Source organism: Physeter macrocephalus, chromosome 16, assembly GCF_002837175.3.
Source record: "Physeter macrocephalus isolate SW-GA chromosome 16, ASM283717v5, whole genome shotgun sequence".
Lineage (NCBI taxonomy): Eukaryota > Metazoa > Chordata > Mammalia > Artiodactyla > Physeteridae > Physeter > Physeter macrocephalus.
Window position 1 is genome coordinate 99,300,337 of NC_041229.1, and position 17,878 is coordinate 99,318,214.

Sequence of the window (17,878 nt, forward strand, 5' to 3'; positions counted from 1 at the left end):
ATATGTGTAGCCCTCCCCCTCTCTTATTCCCCGGGCTGAATTAATTAAAACTCGTTTTTTTTTTTTTTTTTTTCTGCTGAACTCAGAACGTAGTGAGCCAGGCAGCTACTCTAAATTGACTCAATTGGAGTTGACACATGCAATAAAATGTACTTAATATCCAACACTTAGAAGAACAGATGGACGTTTTGTCAACTGAGACTCAAGCAAGTATTGAGTTCTAGGTTATACCTCCATTAAAAGTACCTGGTAGGGGCTTCCCTGGTGGCGCAGTGGTTGAGAGTCCGCCTGCCGATGCAGGGGACACGGGTTCGTGACCCGGTCCGGGAAGATCCCACATGCCGCGGAGCGGCTGGGCCCGTGAGCCATGGCCGCTGAGCCTGCGCGTCCGGAGCCTGTGCTCCGCAACGGGAGAAGCCACAGCAGTGAGAGGCCCGCGTAGCGCAAAAAAAAAAAAAAAAAAAAAAAAAGTACCTGGCAAACAACTATTCTAGATTTCAACTAACGTAAAAATGTATATCTTTAATATACAACCAATGCTGTTTCTTCATGAAAGTTGTGGAGCCAAGAGGGCCACCTTGTCTTACCACAGAGATGCTCCAAGTAAGGACACTTGGGAACCACCAAGAGTTTCCTCAAGATGTTTGGGGTCCACTTAACCCAAGGAGTAAAGAGAAATTTAAATCACAAAATTCTATACTGCAGAGCATGGAAGAAAAACTTTTAGGTTGAAGAATTTTCAGAAATAGCTACTTACCATAAAAATATCTTAGGCAAGCATTCATAACATGTATAACTGATGTAACTTCTAAGAAAAATTGACTGTCTCTTTGAGAGGTTGCCTGGATCTTAAGGATTATCAAGTGAAAGTAGTTAAATATTAGGTAACAGAGATTAATATTAGTGAGATCCACCAAAGTGGGTGACATTTTAGTTTTAAATTAGTTGATTTGAAGGCATTTTTGGCAGTAAATAAAGAACAGGGCGAGTTGTTTCATTAATCTATTTCTAATAAATGTAAATGAAGCCATATGATCTACAAGTAAAATAATTCTAACATTTTTCTCCTTTATACAGAAAGGTGGAGTAACAAATCTATTAGGGAGTGAGGCAGGTGAATGCATTTATCTTATCTAAAATGTATGCGTCTTATAGGAGTGTCTTATAAAACCGTAGAAATCTAGTTCTCTTTCTACAAAAAAATTTCAGGGAAACAATTTGTTCTCCAAATACACACACACACACACACACACACACACACACACACACACACACACACATTCACACACACATGGTTTTACTTAAATTCCACTGGAATGGACCCCATCCCTTTGGTTGCTAAAGAAAAACACAGGTGAGGACCCCAGCCAATCATTAGAGTTGCTCTCGAACAGTTCTGGATGTGGGCATCTATGTATGTTCTATTTAATCCTGAGATTTCTGATCAATTGTAGTTGGTTAACAGAGATTCTCAGAGTCAGCCACAAAATAGCTTGATATGCCATAAATTCGGAGCAATTGGAAAATCTAAGTGAAATAGAAATGGACTTATTATTAATTTTCAAGGCTCATGATGGTTAACCTTTCACCTGGCAAATGTTCTTTTAAGGAGAACAAATTAAAAATTGACATGTTGTCTCAGCTAACTTTGTAGGAGAACTCTGGGCAAGTTTCCAGTGCTATTATGGAACGTTTCTTGGAAAGGAGCAAGGGAATACTTTTTGAATCAGCTTGGAGCAAAAAGCAATGCTAGGTCTCAGGCATTCCTACGTTTATACCATAGCACTGCAGCTCACTATTTGTGGGGTATTGGGCAAACCACTTCACTGAGCCTCCATCTTCACATCAGTGACATGGGCATAACAGCAAATATCTTGTAGAGAGGTTATGCAAATTAAATGAGAGAAAATATGCACTAGTGCCTGGCACAGAATAGGTGCTCAATAAATATTAGTCTCTCTTTCCCTTCATCACAGGAACTTTCTATTCCTACTCCCCTCAGAATTTTCCATTGTCACCTTTAAGGATGTAGGAAGGCTCTTCCTCAAGGATTTCTCCAGCATCTGCAGCATCTGGGCACCTTGCAATGGGAACATCATGCAAGACACCTTGTTCTGGAGAGACAACCAGGAAACAGCCAGGAATGAGAAGAGCAGGAGGAGATTCAGAAACAAAAGTAGCAAGTTCTCTGCTAATTGCCAGAGCCCTCTTCAGTGTCTCTTTATTGGTGTCATCTTCACTAAAGTCATCAGCCATTCCAAGGAAGGATGAGACTGGCAGAAAGTGCAGAGCCTGCCTTCTGAATTTTTCAGCTCACTTTCTTAAAACTTTGATGAATTCTAGTCATAAACTTCACTTTACATTAACAAGCACATTCTAAAATATATATAACATTTTTTTTGAAATTTAGTTGTTATCAGTGATTTTTTCTGACTCTACCAGTAATAAGCTGTGCAACCTTGGAAAGTTACTTAGCCTCTCTGTACCTTGGTTTCTTCAAAGTAGATGGGATAATAGTATTACCTGACTCATAGAATTGTTGTGAGGATTAAATGAGCTAATACGTTAAAAGAGTAAATAAGTGCTTAAAGAGTATCTGTCACATAGTAAACACTGAACATAGGTTATTTTATTACTACTACCACTCCTCTTCCTGTCTTTTCTTTCCCCTCCTCTTCTCCCCCCTCCCCCTTCTCCCCACTTGAGTTAAAGTGCTGTATACTGCATGATATTTTGATGCCACCTTTTTAATATAGGGCTTTTTGACATGGTTTAAAATATAAACAAATTATCTTATTGTTTGTTTGTTTCTTTATCTATTTAGGCCGCACTATGTGGCTTGGGGGATCTTAGTTCCCCAACCAGGGACTGAACCCAGGCCCCGGCAGTGAAAGCACCGAGTCCTAACCACTGGACTGCCAGGGCACTCCTTGTTTGTTTAATTGCCAAGTCCTATTTCAAGCTGGTGCTCTCACTTTATCACTGAGCCTCACCCTATTTTTGAGTCTTACTCCATCTCTAAGCCTTACTCTTGGATCTGTGATACATGTTGCATAATTACTAGGTAGCATAAAAATAGTATTTTTACATATTTGACTCACTGCATCAAATTGGGATGGTCAAAACATCCCATAAAATCCTCCTGACATGAAAAAGGAAGAAAAGAGGCAGCGTCACAGTGTTCTGATTTGGAACTGTGATCTTAGGAGTACCGAGTTACTTTTTAATGAAGGCGCCGAAGAGGTATTCTGAGAAGGTGTTGTATTAAAAGCCACCATGCCTGAGATGACATGCTCCAGGCCAGAACTGGGTAAATGTGTGATTTTAGAATAGCAAGGGCACTTCTGTTTTTGGCCAAGGTGGAAAACAATAAGTCCCTTATATACGAAATTTCAAGTTTTGAACTTTCAAAGATGCGAACGTGCGTCGCTCATCCAACCTATGGACCAGGGAGTTATAATGACTTTTGTTTTTTAATATTTATTTGTTTATTTATTTATTTGGCTGCGTCGGGTCTTAGTTGCAGCACGCGGGATCTTCATTGCCGAGTGCAGGATCTTCATTGCGGCATGTGGGATCTAGTTCCCTGACCAGGGATCGAAACTGGGCCCCATGCATTAGGATGCAGAGTCTTAACCACTGGACCACCCGGGAAGTCTCAATTATAGTGACTTTTAAGAAATATTATTTATTTCACACTTTTCACCTGCAGTAAAGGCGAGTGATGAATCAGGAACAATCTTGTGACAATTTTGGAAGGATGATAACATCTACAAGGCTATAAAAAACATTGACTTTGCTTGTCGTGAGGTTACAGCCGTCACCGTGAACGGGATTGGGAAGAACCTTTACCTGCAGTTTGCTCACGACTTTTGTGGATTTGAGAAGGTGGATGAGGAGTCCAAAGAGGTCTTCAGCAACGTAGTGACCCTCAGCGAGAAGCTGCAGCTAGATCTGCAATAAAGACGACTTCACTGAACTCCGTGCTGTGCAACATGAGGCGCTTACTAATGAAGACCTGATGGAACTGGAGGCCCAGAGAAAGGATGAAGAGGCACAAGAGGAAGAAGAAGTAACTGAAGAACTGAAGAGATTTACGACGTAGGCAACGGCAAGGGGTTTTCTTTATTTGAGGAGGCACTGTTAGTTTTTGAGGCACAGGACCCGAATGTAGAACGGTACACGAAAGTTGCAGCAGCCGTTCAGAATGCAATCCAGTGCTACCGTGTCATCTATGACAAGAAAAAAAAAGAGCTACTAACCAGACATCGCTGGATTGTTTATTCAAGAGAGTAGATAGAATTGAATCCAGAGGATCTTAAGACTATAAAAAGTATAGCATTCCTGAAGACCAATCTTATCTTTTATCTAGAGGCAACTCACAAGGAGTATAAGATGCAACATAAAGATGAATGTCAAATCTGTGGGGTGAAGTCAGAATGGCCATCGTTAAAAAGTCTACAAATAATAAATGTTGGAGAGGGTGTGGAGAAAAGGGAACCATCCTACACTGTTGGTGGGAATGTAAACTGGTGCAGCCACTATGGAAAACAGTATGGAGGTTCCCCAAAAAACTGAAAATAGAGTTGCCATATGATCCAGCAATCCCACTCCTGGGCACATACCCAGACAAAATTGTAATTTGAAAAGATACATGCACCCCTATGTTCATAGCAGCACTATTTACAATAGCCAAAATATGGAAACAACCTAAATGTCCATCAACAGATGAATGGATAAAGAAGATGTGACATATATATATATATATATATATATACATACATATATATGTATATATATATTATACAAAGGAATATTAGTCATAAAAAAATGAAATAATACCATTTGCAGCAAAATGGATGGACATAGAAATGATCATACTAAGTGAAGTCAGAAAGAGAAAGACAAATGCCATATGATATCGCCCACGTGTGCAATCTGAAATACGACACAAATAAACATCTACAAAAGAGAAACAGACTCACAGACATAGAGAACAGATTTGTGGTTGCCAAGTGGAGGAGGGGGGTGGTGGGAGAGAATGCAAGTTTGGAATTAGCAGATGCAAACTATTATAGGATGGATAAACAACAAGGTCTTACTGTATAGCACACACAACTGTATTCAATATCCTGTGATAAACCATAATGGAAAAGAATATGAAAAGGAATGTATATATATATTTATATAACATATATATGTATATATGACTGAATCATTTTGCTGTACAGTAGAAATTAACACAGCATTGTAAATCAACTACAACAAAATTAAAATATCTGTGGGGTATAATATTACCATATTTCCTGAAAAGTATAGGGTTTGGAACCACCCTCCAAGGATGCACACACAAACCAACAACAAGCATGGTGCCTCATAAATACGGTAGATTGAAAACAACTGAGACTATGATTCTCCAGGACATTGGACACACTCACTGGGAGCTGGCAGAACTGGGCAACAGGCAATGTCCTTGGGGGTGAAATTCAGAACTTTGGACCTAGTTATTCCCAGCAGAAGAAATTAATCCAAAGAAAACAATTCAAAAGAAGAAAAAAGCTCTCAGCAGAATCTGATAAAGCCACACAAAGATAAGCAAGGACTGAACAAAATGCCAGTGTTCAACAATAGGGAAAGGAAATATAAACTATGGTGCAACTCCATGATATTAGCATAATTCCTATACATATGGACACATGGGAAAGGGTTGCAATAAAATGAGAAAATGTAGGGCCTAAAACAGTTCGCATACCACATACATAAGCATAAATTTATAAGAGAACACAGACAAATAAAAAGATAGATTGTGGTAGTAGCAATATAGGTGAAAGCTTTAAAGTGAGTTTGTTTATTATACGATTTAAATAAACAATAGGTCTGGTCTGTATTCTTGTCCTTATTCAGCCACTCATTTCCTCTCTGACTTTAAGTACAGCAACCTTCTTATCATTCATGGAGACAAAAAACTGCCTACTTTAAAAAATAACCAGAAGGATTCAACAGGGTGCTGTTTAGAGTGTTTTCACGCATTAAGTGCTCCATTCACCGCCCCCCCACCCACTGCCAGAAAATGCCCAGATCTTTCCTCATTCCTTTATTAGTTCAGATCCAAAAACTGCAAGAATTTTTCACAGTACCTAACAACTTGCCTTTTACAGAATAGGTGCCAGATACACGTTTCTTAAGTTGAAGTTATTCCTTTTCCTTAGGTATATTTGTCATCGTATTCTGAGCAGAACAAAATATGAGCATTTTGATTCGTCTCATGTAAGTGGAGAGGATGTCACAAAGCAATGATTATCTTTTTTTTTTTTTTTTGGCATGAGTTCTCACCTGGAAAGCTGTCTTCACACCGAGCTTTGCAGGAACAAATGAAGAGGAGCGACCTTTAGATCATGAAATTTCCCTCTGGTGCAGACAGTTAAGCAGGTCTTGCAGAGTGCTTTTAGGTACGTTTTCTTCACAAATTGCCGAGCTGAGCCTTGTCATGTGGACCTTGCACTAGGCAAAAAGTTGGGTGTTAGCTCTCAGGAAATCTATCCCTTGCTCTCTGGGTCTCATGTTGAGGGAGCTGGTTCTGCAAGGTTGGGAGGCTGCCGGTGTGCCATCTGAGCTTCTCTTTCTGAAACGCCAGGCTGCTCTTTGCCCCGCAGGCCTTGTCATTACTCTGATAACCAAGCTATGTGAAGCCAACAAGCCAGATACTGGAAGGGTCACACTGTATAGGCAATACCTTTCTCCTCCCCTTCCCATTCTCAAGTACCTGCAATAAGAGGAAGATATTAGGAAAGATATGGTTCAGGTCTGGTTTACAGAATCTGACTTTTCTTCCTTCAGGTATGCAGTACAGAAAATTGCACAGGGTGACTAAAGCTCTTAGGATCCTCGCTTTTCTAGGATAATCTGTGTCCTCTCCCCTTCCCATTCTGAGGCTCCAGTTAAACATCCCCATAATGATTCAACTCGGGCACTTCTTAGTCTCACTTTTATAGAGAAGGAAACTGAGGCTCAGTGTGGCTGAACTGGATAGAATTTAAACCCAGAGCCTTTCACTCCAAAGTGCCCAGTACCCCACATGAACCCTTATTCTACCATTCTCAGAAGAGAAAGGAGGGTTCATAGAAAAGAGAGCCCACTCTGTGAAATGACCAGGGAGGGAAGCTTGAGACTATCTGGGTCCTCGACCTCATCACTCTTATCCTTGTTCAGCAGGTTAGTGGAGGGAAGGAGTCACTCTAATCAGAAGGGCAGGGACAGGGTTGCCTAAGTGCCCAGAAAGTTGAAAAACCTTGTGTGGTCCTTCAGTCCATAGGACAGCACAGCACAAGTTTACACATGTTCACCTCTGTCCTCCTAGAATATTAATTCTCCATCTTGTCTCCTGGAGTTGAAATTGTTATCATTATTCATTACTCTTTCTCCAAGGCTAAAGGCCATTGAAACTGTTCTGTCTCAGAATGGCCATCATCAAAAAGTCTACAAATGATAAATGTTGGAGAGGGTGTGCAGAAAAAGGAACCCTCCTACACTGTCGGTGGGAATGTAAATTGGTGCAGCCACTATGGAGAACAGTATGGAGGTTCCTTAAAAAAAACAAAAATAGAGTTACCATATGATCCTACAATTTCACTCCTGGGTATATATTCGGAACAGACGAAAACTGTAATTTGAAAAGATACATGCGCCCCAATGTTCATAGCAGCACTATTTACAATAGGCAAGACATGGAAGCAACCTAAGTGTCCATCGACAGATGAATGGATGAAGGAGATGTGGTATGGATATACAAACATATACATATATGTATGTGTATATAAAATAATATTCATAAAAAAGAAAGAAATAATGCCATTTACAGCAACATGGATGGATCTAGAGGTTATCATACTAAGTGAAGTAAGCCAGGCAGAAAGACAAATATCAAATGATATTGCTTATATGTAGAATCTGAAAAAACAAAGATACAAATGAACTTATTTACAAAACAAAACAAAAATAGACCCACAGACATAGAAAACAAACTTATGGTTAACGAAGGGGAAAGTGGGTGGTGTGGGGCAGGGATCAGCCTAGTGGACCCCTTGGCCCCAGTAGAGTCCATATCCCACAAAGACTATCTACAACACAAGAGTAGGGTCCTTCTCTCTCCCACCTGAACCCAGACCCATGGTCCTCTGTCTCTTTCAGCCCTTGCACTCACTCACTCACTCACTCACTCAGAAGATTCAAGAGTCTCTCTTACCCTTTAACCTTAAACTACTCTCTTAACCTCTCTGGAATGTTTTCCCAGCTGGAAAAAAAATCGCGTTGTCATGCCACGTAACCAAGGGTTTTCTCTGCTCTTCTGTTACCAACCCTCTCCAATGGGTCCCCAAGAAGGGTCCTTCTGCCTGGCGTCACTCCCACCAATAAAATGAGAACTAGTTCAGCTTAGAAGCAAAGGAAAGCTTTATTCTTTCATCAGGGAATGGAGAGATGCAAGTTCTGGCTCTAGAGCACACACTCCCCCTGACAGGTGGTGGGCAGGGCTGCTTTATAGCGTTCTCTCCTTGGCAGGGTGGGTGTGGAGTTCTCCAGGGTCTGGGGCAGGCGTATTGCTCAGGGCTCCAGATGGCAGTGTCGGGGGCAGGGTCTGTGCACATGGCCCTCTGCCGCTGCCACCATCTTGAATCTCGGCGTGGTGGGCAGCGCTTCTGCACACAGCCCTCAGAGCTGAAGTGTCCGTGCAGCCATTTACACCAGGAACTCTGGTCTGAAGCACCGGGTGTGAGGCCTCTGCACGAGGCACCCTGTGAGCAAATGAAACCAGATGAAGCACAAAAGAAAAGAGAAAGGTTAGACTTTATTTTATTGCCCAGATTCTATTTGTATTCCCCGGGAACTGGTTTTGGTCTTTTTTAATTTTTATTTTATATGGGAGCATAGTTGATTAACAATGCTGTGTTAGTTTCAGGTGTGCAGCAAAGTGATTCACTTATACATATACACGTATCTACTCTTTTTCAAATTCCTTTCCCATATAGGTTATTACAGAATATTGAGTAGAGTTCCCTGTGCTATACAGTAGGTCCTTGTTGGTTATCTATTTTAAATATAGCAGAAGGGTGGGAGGGGGCAGGGATAGATTGGGAGTTTAGGATGGACATGTACACACTCCCCGGGAATTGTTAATGGGATTTGCCGGTGACACTTCCTTGACTCTGTGGTTATTACCTTTGCTGTGTTACACAAGATAGCAGACATAAATCTTCTCACACACTTTGGGGTCAGATACAAGGGAAGAGGTTCAGGAGCACTGGCGTCAGTCTTCGTGGAAGTGTTTCTCTGGGGGCTGGGTTAGGGCTGCCAATGATGACAGAAGCAGCATAGCAGAGGGGCTCAGATGAGCAAGATGGGGCCGAGCTAACAGGGTTGAGATCCTGACTGCACCTCTTAGCTACTGTGACCTTGGACTGATTAGTTGGTCTTTCCATGTCTCTGTGTCTGTATCTACAATAAGGAGTAAACAGTAGTACTCTTATCTAAGAAGGGCCCGTCCTTAAGTGGAATTCAGGCTAGTGGGTTTCCCTGTGCCTACTGAGTTCCAGAAAATATGATCTTGTAGTTTATCCAGCCTTTTCTCATCATTAGTGTGGGAACAAAGCTTTCTCCGCTTTCTAAATCCTAGGTAGAAGCAGAAATAAGACCATATCTTTTCTTAATTTAGATATGCATAGTTATAATTGCTTAGACAATAATAACTTAAGTTCCTGGTACATGGTAAGCATATAGAAATGTTATATTAAATAAATGAAAAATTATCTAATACAATGCAATATGCATGTGCTAATGTGCATAAAAATGTTCAGTGGCAATAATTCTTTCCTTAGGGCCCTAGGTCCAGTCATACTCATGAGGTCAGTGGAGTTCAAGACTGTCTGATAATTTAGCTAATTCTGGTTCTAATATTCAAAATTCTGAATAAAATAAGGCTAAATCCCCAGTGACATGTGAGATTGTATCAAATTATCTAACAGACATATAATTGTAGTCCCAGAAGGAGAAAAAAGAGAGAAACAAAACATTTTTTAATGGCCCCCAAATTGCAAATTTGGTTTAAAGTACCTGCCTGCACAACCAAGGATCTCAATAAACCCTAAGCATGATAAACACAGAGTAAAACAAGCCTAGAGATATAATAATTAAATTTCTGAAAGGCAAAGATAAAAGGAAAGTCATAAAAGCAGAGTCAGTAAAATGGCATAATAGGAAACCTTACACTCTCCAAACCCTAGGCACACCATTTTAAAAATAATACACAGCTCAATTCCCCTTGTGAGAAATCCGGAGACCACTTGAGAGGCTCCTGCACACCAGGTGGGCATGAAACCAGCAGTATTGAAGCCACTAGGGAAATATGTGGTACCTTCTTACCGTACTCCCCCAAGCCCTGCAGCACAGCACTTCATGGTGGGAGGAAGACCCCGACTCCCAGCTTGTCCCAGGGAAGATGAGAGGACTGGACTGGACATGCAATGGTCTGACTTTTCAGGAGCAGCCTGAGGGACTTATTTTTCCATCTTGCCTGAGTCTGAGTGTTGAGAGGAAAGAGCCCCATGTTGGGAACCACTGAGAACAAAGGTGATGGTTTGAACTAGTGCACACTCACTGGTAATAGCCCCTCCCCCCCCCCAGCTTAATGCAGAGTGAGGAAGGCAAAACCCCCAAATTCCAGCTTTTCCCAAAAGCAAAAACTAAAAATTCTTTGCAAGAATGTAGAGAAATTCAGCCACTTGTGCACTGTTGGTAGCAATGTAAAACGGTGCAGACGTATAACAGTTCTTCCAAAAATGAAAACTCGAACTACCATGTGATCCGGCAATTCCACTTCTGGGTATATAGACAAAGGAGTTGAACTCAGGATCTTGAATAGCTATCTGCACTCCCATGTTCATTGCAACATTATTTACAATAGCCAAGATGTGGAAGCAACCTAAATGTCCATGGACAGACCAATGGATAAAGAAAATGTGGTACATACATAGAATGGAATATTATTCAGCCTTAAAAAAGATGGAAATGCTGCAATATATGACAACATGAATGAAACTTGAGGACTTTATGCTAAGTGAAATAAGCTAGTTACAGAAGGACAAATAGTCCATGATTCCACTTATATGAGGTATCTATAGTAATGATACGCATACAAGCAAAAAGTGGAGTGGTAGTTACGAGGAGCTGGGGAGAGGGAAAGATGATGAGTTGCTTACCAATGAGTATAAAGTATCCGTTTTGTAAGATGAAAAAGTTCTAGAGGTCTGCTGTGCTCATAGAGGACAATACTCTGCTGTACACTTACATATTTGTTAAGATCTCATATTTTTCAACCACAATAAAATGAATACATAAAATTAAAAAGTGGGGGGACAAAGCAGTCAGACATAAAAGACACTCTTCCTTCAGGGAATAATAAGAATTGCAGTTGACTTCTCATCACTACAAAGTTCGAATGCACTGGAACAGCATCGTAAAAAGTGCTTCAGGAAAAACATTGATAAAATTCTACATCCCAATGAAAATACCCTTCAAAATTTAAGTAAAATAAAGCCCTTTTCAGGTAAAAATAAGCAGCTAATATAATTTATTACTAGAATCTGTGCTGTTTTATGTTGTCAGTATTCAGACAATTCCAGTGATGCGATGATGATTGCAGATGTCATATAGAAGTGCTGTCATAGACCAACAGAAGTTCAGGTCATCTCCCAAAGTAAGGAAGTGCTTCTTCCTTGATGTATCAGCTTGGGGAATTCTTATATTTTTTTCTACCACTGGTACATCCTCAGTGTCTTTCTTCTCTGATAATCATACCTATGATTACACTAATTCGTTAGAGATGTGAGAATTTTGTTGTTTCATGGCTTTATTGAGATGTGAGATTTTTTTAAAATTCCTGTGTCTTGGAGGAAAAAAATATATATACATAAATATATAGATGCATACCACTATAGATTAGTACATAATGCACTATACTATTCTATTCTCAAATTCCTTTTTGAGGAAGACAAAAAATTCATTATCTTAAAAATATATTTGATGACAATGCAACATTTTTTTCTGTTTCCTTTCTGAACTCTTAGAAGGGTGGATTGCACTCCAAGAGAAAGTTGAGAGTAAAGTCATCTTCCTGAACGTTTTCGAAGCTTTAATTTTCTGAAACCGCACAGCACATTAGTGCATAACATACAATGTTAGTTGGAGGGTTTTCAATATGTAAAGTCCTTTATTAAATTGTATAAAATGTCCTACAGCTTGGTATGAGAATAATGGCTGATATTAATTGTAAAACTCCTCTTTACACACAAAAGAACATTACATTTGAAGTATCCCTTTCTACCTAGAGTAGTCTTGCCTTGATACAAGTAATTCATATTCATCCTGCAACTTGAAACAAGCTGATAACATGCCAATTTTTTTATCTTGTCAATTTAGAAAAAAAAGTCATATTCAATATTTACAGATTTAACCTAGTTCACAGAATGTACAAATGTTATGTGTGATAAAATCCCACAAATTCGATCCGATTTTATAGATTTTTCCTGATTTACCTCAAATTTAAAGTATCTCTGCCACATATATTTTAACAGTTATTGTTAAATAACAGTTTTCTTTTTGCATCTGTATTGTTTCTGGAAAACAAGATGTTAAATTGTCCTGCTTTTGTGATATGACAAGCTATAGTACTTAAGTTGTCTTGCTCTGCATTCCATGTACACGTTCTAAATAGATAGATATGATGGTGCTGGAAAGAAGAATAATGGCACCGCTAGAACAGTGGGTTGCATTTATTCCTTATTGATTATGGATAGTTTCCTTACTAGCCATATGTATTAGTAGAAAATTGTGAACCAGTATAATAAACCAGACAGAAACAGAAATCCTGCATGATATCACTTACACGTGGGATCTTCAAAAACAAAAAGTTGAACTCACAGAAACACAGAATAGAATGGTGGTTACCAGGGTTGGAATGTGGAGGAAATAGGAAGTTCTGCTGGACCCAAAGGGAAATTCATGAGTGATTTGGGAGTACGGACTCTGGGGGTTCTGTTGACCACCCATGCTGCTTCCCCAGAGCCCAAACAACACACACTGCTTTACTGCTGATTACAGTTTATTCTTTCTTTCTGCCCCCCCGCCTCAGCATCTCTTGCCAGGTGACCAGCCCACCGAGCACTGTCTTGGGTTCGTGGCTGCTTCACAGAGGCACACAGTTCCACTGGTTCCAATCACAGGGCATGGGGACATGTTGCAGATTGTGACTTATTTTCTGTACGATTTTGTTGGCTCTGTCTGTATGGTTATATACGGGGAAGCCGAGTTTGTCCAGAGCGTGGGAGTGGACAAACAACATATGGGAGACGAGACCCTGGCCCCGGTACTCAGGCAGGGTGGCCCCCATCCGCACCTCTCCTGTCTGGTCCATCAGGGACCAGGACACAGGGGTCCCCTCAGGCCCCAGCAGGCAGAAGGTGGGGAAGGTCCGGATACAGCGCTCGATGAACCGCTGGCTCCTCTCATTGCCACCGAAATGCCAGAATTTATTCACCATGGCAGCATGGATAGGATCCAGGGATGAGAGTTTAAACATCTCTTGGTTACTATTGAGAAGAAGGAAAAAGAACAGTCCATAAATCACACATACTGTGGAGTATTATATTCGTTTGCCCCCAGATTGTCTTCAGACAATGCAAATGAGAGCACAGGTAAAGGTATAGATTCTGCAACTAGACCGCTGGGATTCATAATCTGGCTAGTTGTGTGATCTCGAGCAGGCAACATAATGTCTCTCTGCCTCCATTTCTTCTTTATAAAGTGGGGATATTAATAGTATCTTCCTCAAATACTGATATAAGAGCAATTACATCATGAGTACCTAGGACTTGTGCCCATAAACAATAAGAAGTACATAAAAATTAAGTATCGGTCCTTTCAGCAATGCAGTGACTCTCCCCTTAATATGAGGGAATTGATATCACCCCCATTTTACAGATAAGAAAAATAGGTAAACAGAAAATAGGCAGTGCCCCAAAGCACGTGCTAGCAAGCTGTATATAAAGCCAGAGCTTAGAATCATGAAATCTTAGAATGTTCGCATCAGAGGGTCCTTGGTCACTGTGGGAACTGAATGAAGTCCAGAGAGGGGGAGTGATGTGGCATGCAGGTGGCCCCCGAAGTACAGAACACTGAATCTGAAGGCATCTGCAGGCGGTAAAGAGGCTTCGGGGGGTGTCCTAGAAAGAGCCCACCATGTGGAACTAGGAGATCTAAGCTCAAGCCCATTATGCTCTTAACCATCCATGTGACCTGAACAAGCTGTTTCATTATCTGAGCCTATTTTCTGTCAGGAAACTAGGGATAATATCTCCTACCTTGTCTATCTCATGGGGTGGACAGGAGAATCAAATGAGATTATAGACGTGCAGGCGCTTTTCAGGTGTCATGTGTGATACAATGTGAATAAAGTTTTTCCAGGTATATTAACACAGAGAGGGTCATAGGATTGGGCATCTCCAGCTCAAATCTCCACCATCAGTGTTCAGTTCTATGCAGTGTTAGACTGGACATCAATGGGGGAAAATATATAATTTGTTTAAATTCTTTTCACTGGAAAACTTTTGCTCTGTGAAGTGAATTCATTAAATGCATATTTTTCAAGCATCTGCTATGTGTTCAGTCTGGTTATTGAGGATCTATCAGTGAACAACATAAAGAAGGTCGCCGCACTTGTGGAGTTTGAAACGTTGTAGGGGAGAGGGTCAAAGAACAAACAGGTCAATACATACACAAACAGGCTGATTTCAGATAATGATAAATGCAATAAAGAATAAAAATTGGGTTTTGCAGTTGAAGACTTATGGGAGGCGGTGGTTTTAGACAGGGTTCTCTGAGAAGAACTCTCCGAGGAAATGACGTTTGAGAGTATGAATGGCAAGAAAGAGGCAAATATATGAACATCAGAGGGAAGGACATTGTAGGCAAAGTGCAAACGCATGTGTGAATGTATGCAGTCGAGCTGCAGAAAGATGTCCAGAGCTGCTGGTGGAGTTAGCTAGAGAGACAGAATGAAGTCCAAACGGTGATGGGTTCCAGGTCTTACGGGACCTTGAAAGTCCATAAAGGAGTTTGGTCTTATTAAAAGTATGCTGAGAAACCTCAATGGCTTCTTGGCGGGTGAATGGACATAATCCACATTACATACTAAAAGCAATCACCCTGGAAATGGATTGTAGGGAGACAAGAGTCAATATAAGGAGAGAAGTTGGGAGGCTACTTCAATAATGAAAGATGTGAATAGTGCAGAGTGTCTTTTTTCAAACTCACATGGCTTTGGGTCTGCCATATCCAGCAGGTAAGTTCTTTGTCTCCGGCAGGGAAGGAAGAAGTTTCCTCGCTGTCTCAGACATCACATAGAGAATGCATTGTGTTTGCTTGACCTTAACGAATTTAGTGGTTGCAAGATTCTGTATCACCTCATCCAGACTGGACTGTGAACCTAGAGAGGGATAAAGTTAGGAGAGAAGCAATTGTCCATTTAGATGCTTCATTAAGCTTCCCAACAGAAGCTATGCAGGACTTAAAGTCAGACAACGTTGCCTCTGCTGTTGCAAATGACCATGTGACCATGGCCATGTTGCTACCTAAGCATGTTTTCTCTTCTGCAATACAGAGATAATACTAGAAATCCTGACTATAGTACTGTGAAATCAAGGAGAATTGGTATTTAGAAAACAGTGGGCAACCTTGCATGTTCACATACTACATGCCCAGGTATTGGTCTGGTACCACATTTAATCCTTACATTAACCTTATGTTTTAGGTAATTTTATTATCTTCATTTTTTTTTGTATGTGAGGGAACTGAATAATAGTTAAGTTACATCACTTGCTCACAAAGCAAGTAACAAGCAGAGCAAGGATGTCACCCAAGGGAGTCTGACTCCAACAATGACAGGTGTTCTTGTGACTGGGGTAATGCTCTGTGGCACAAGAACTTATCATTCTAATTCTAGGAGTGGAAGGCCAGAGGGGGAGCTCTGCTCTCACATCCAATCACCCTAAGGGATCCTGAATATGTCTGAAAAATATATCATGAATCCTCCGGTAACGAGAACTTGCATCACTCACACGTTCTTAAAAGAACCTTAGAGTTTGCAATGTTTGAATTCAACTCCACTGAAGAGATGGTGGCAGCTGATACAGGAAATGAACATCAAGCTGAGTGTCTGGAGTTTGGTAAAAGGAAATAAAGGTTGTAGGGGAATGTACTCAGGATAAAAAATGACCCTACAGGTATATAGATATGAGCAGTCCTAGCAGCCAGCACACATCCCAGATCCCTTACATACTTTGGATCTGCAAATGTTGTTTCCAGTTGATGACGTCTGATGTGCTAAGGGATTCTTGACAGTTCTTGAGGTCCTTTGAATAGATTTGGTAGCTGTTGGTGTAGTGATCAAAGTCATCTGCCATCTCCTGTTTGGTTGGGTAATATAAATAAATCAAATTGACTATACCCAGTGATTGGAATACTTGTGCTTGGTATTTCATTATACAGTGATGTTTTACAAACCTAAATATTGATATTCTTCTTGATGTACTATCATCATTCATGAATCATTTACATCATAAGACTAAGTAAAGGATTTAATGAATCATTCCACTTATGAGTAAGAAAAACTTGATGAACTAGGTATTTATATGTTACATTACAATTTCAAATCAGCCAAACACGTACCAGTTTACAAAGCATTCTTCAGTAATTCTGTAATCCTCAGGAGAAGGAAGGAATTTTTGTCAAAGACAAGTTTCCATTGCAAGAGTAAATGTTACTCTGTTTCAAAGAGTCTCAGAACAAATGGATTATGAAAACAATATTGAAATTGACACAGGTAACTTTGTATTAGAATTCTCACATGTGATAAAGCTATGCAGAGTGAAGACACATGATGTCTTTAAAATGTAAACCACAATGCACTATTGTTTACAAAATAAATCATATTCCCAACAAAACTGAAATGCAAAATTTGCTCAACAAGATCTCCTCAAAATTAACAAATTAAAGGATGAGATTTATTTTGAAGGCAAAGGAAGGAGAGAACAACCACCCAACAAGGGTAGAATAGCTGGAAGCTGTTGCACAGAAATGCCCTCAGCATTAATACCACCAACAATCTCTCTTTTAAAGGTTGCATAAAAAAGCGAATATTATTCCATTTTTAGATTTCAATAACTAAAGTATCTTTATTTTTGTATTCTGTTTAATTTGCTTTTTTAAAGTCACTATACATTTAAATTTTACTTGTAAATAATTTATATCAAAATACTATGAGGTGAATTTTTATTTTATATTTGCAATATGCTTGCAACATATTTATATTTGAAACAGATTAACCACTTAGTTTGAGTGATTTTTAAAAATCTGGTACTGAAAATATATTCCCAAATACAATAGACATTTCTCCAAATAGACATTTCTCCACAGAAGATATACAGATTGCCAACAAACACATGAAAGAATGCTCAACATCATTAATCATTAGAGAAATGCAAATCAAAACTACAATGAGATAATCATCTCACACCGGTCAGAATGGCCATCATCAAAAAATCTAGAAACAATAAATGCTGGAGAGGGTGTGGAGAAAAGGGAACTCTCTTGCACTGTTGGTGGGAATGTAAATTGATACAGCCACTATGGAGAACAGTATGGAGGTTCCTTAAAAAACTAAAAATAGAACTACCATACGACTCAGCAATTCCACTACTGGGCATATACCCTGAGAAAACCATAATTCAAAAAGAGTCATGTACCAAAATGTTCATTGCAGAACTATTTACAG

At 40.0% G+C, this 17,878-nt stretch overlaps 2 protein-coding genes across 3 annotated transcripts in view; both read right to left on the bottom strand.

Moving 5' to 3' along the window:
- The window catches only part of LOC102988596 (glycine N-acyltransferase-like), a 15,287-nt gene extending 8,894 nt beyond the window's left edge, over nt 1–6,393 (bottom strand). Inside the window, exons 1-3 of the mRNA XM_007124750.2 lie at nt 6,334–6,393; nt 3,853–3,954; nt 2,019–2,114 (exon numbers count right to left, since the gene is read on the bottom strand). Of these exons, the coding sequence (XP_007124812.1) occupies nt 2,019–2,099 (81 nt within the window). The 5' untranslated portion in view covers nt 2,100–2,114; nt 3,853–3,954; nt 6,334–6,393. The remainder of the gene's footprint in view (nt 1–2,018; nt 2,115–3,852; nt 3,955–6,333) is intronic.
- A 6,418-nt stretch (nt 6,394–12,811) lies between these two features.
- Nucleotides 12,812–17,878, bottom strand: part of LOC102988322 (glycine N-phenylacetyltransferase) — a 46,726-nt gene continuing 41,659 nt past the window's right edge. The window contains exons 5-7 of one of the 2 annotated variants that reach the window (XM_024133293.3): nt 16,385–16,511; nt 15,361–15,532; nt 12,812–13,637 (exon numbers count right to left, since the gene is read on the bottom strand). In XM_024133293.3, the coding sequence (XP_023989061.1) occupies nt 13,235–13,637; nt 15,361–15,532; nt 16,385–16,511 (702 nt within the window). In that variant the 3' untranslated portion in view covers nt 12,812–13,234. The remainder of the gene's footprint in view (nt 13,638–15,360; nt 15,533–16,384; nt 16,512–17,878) is intronic. The other variant, XM_055078678.1, reaches the window with a different exon arrangement.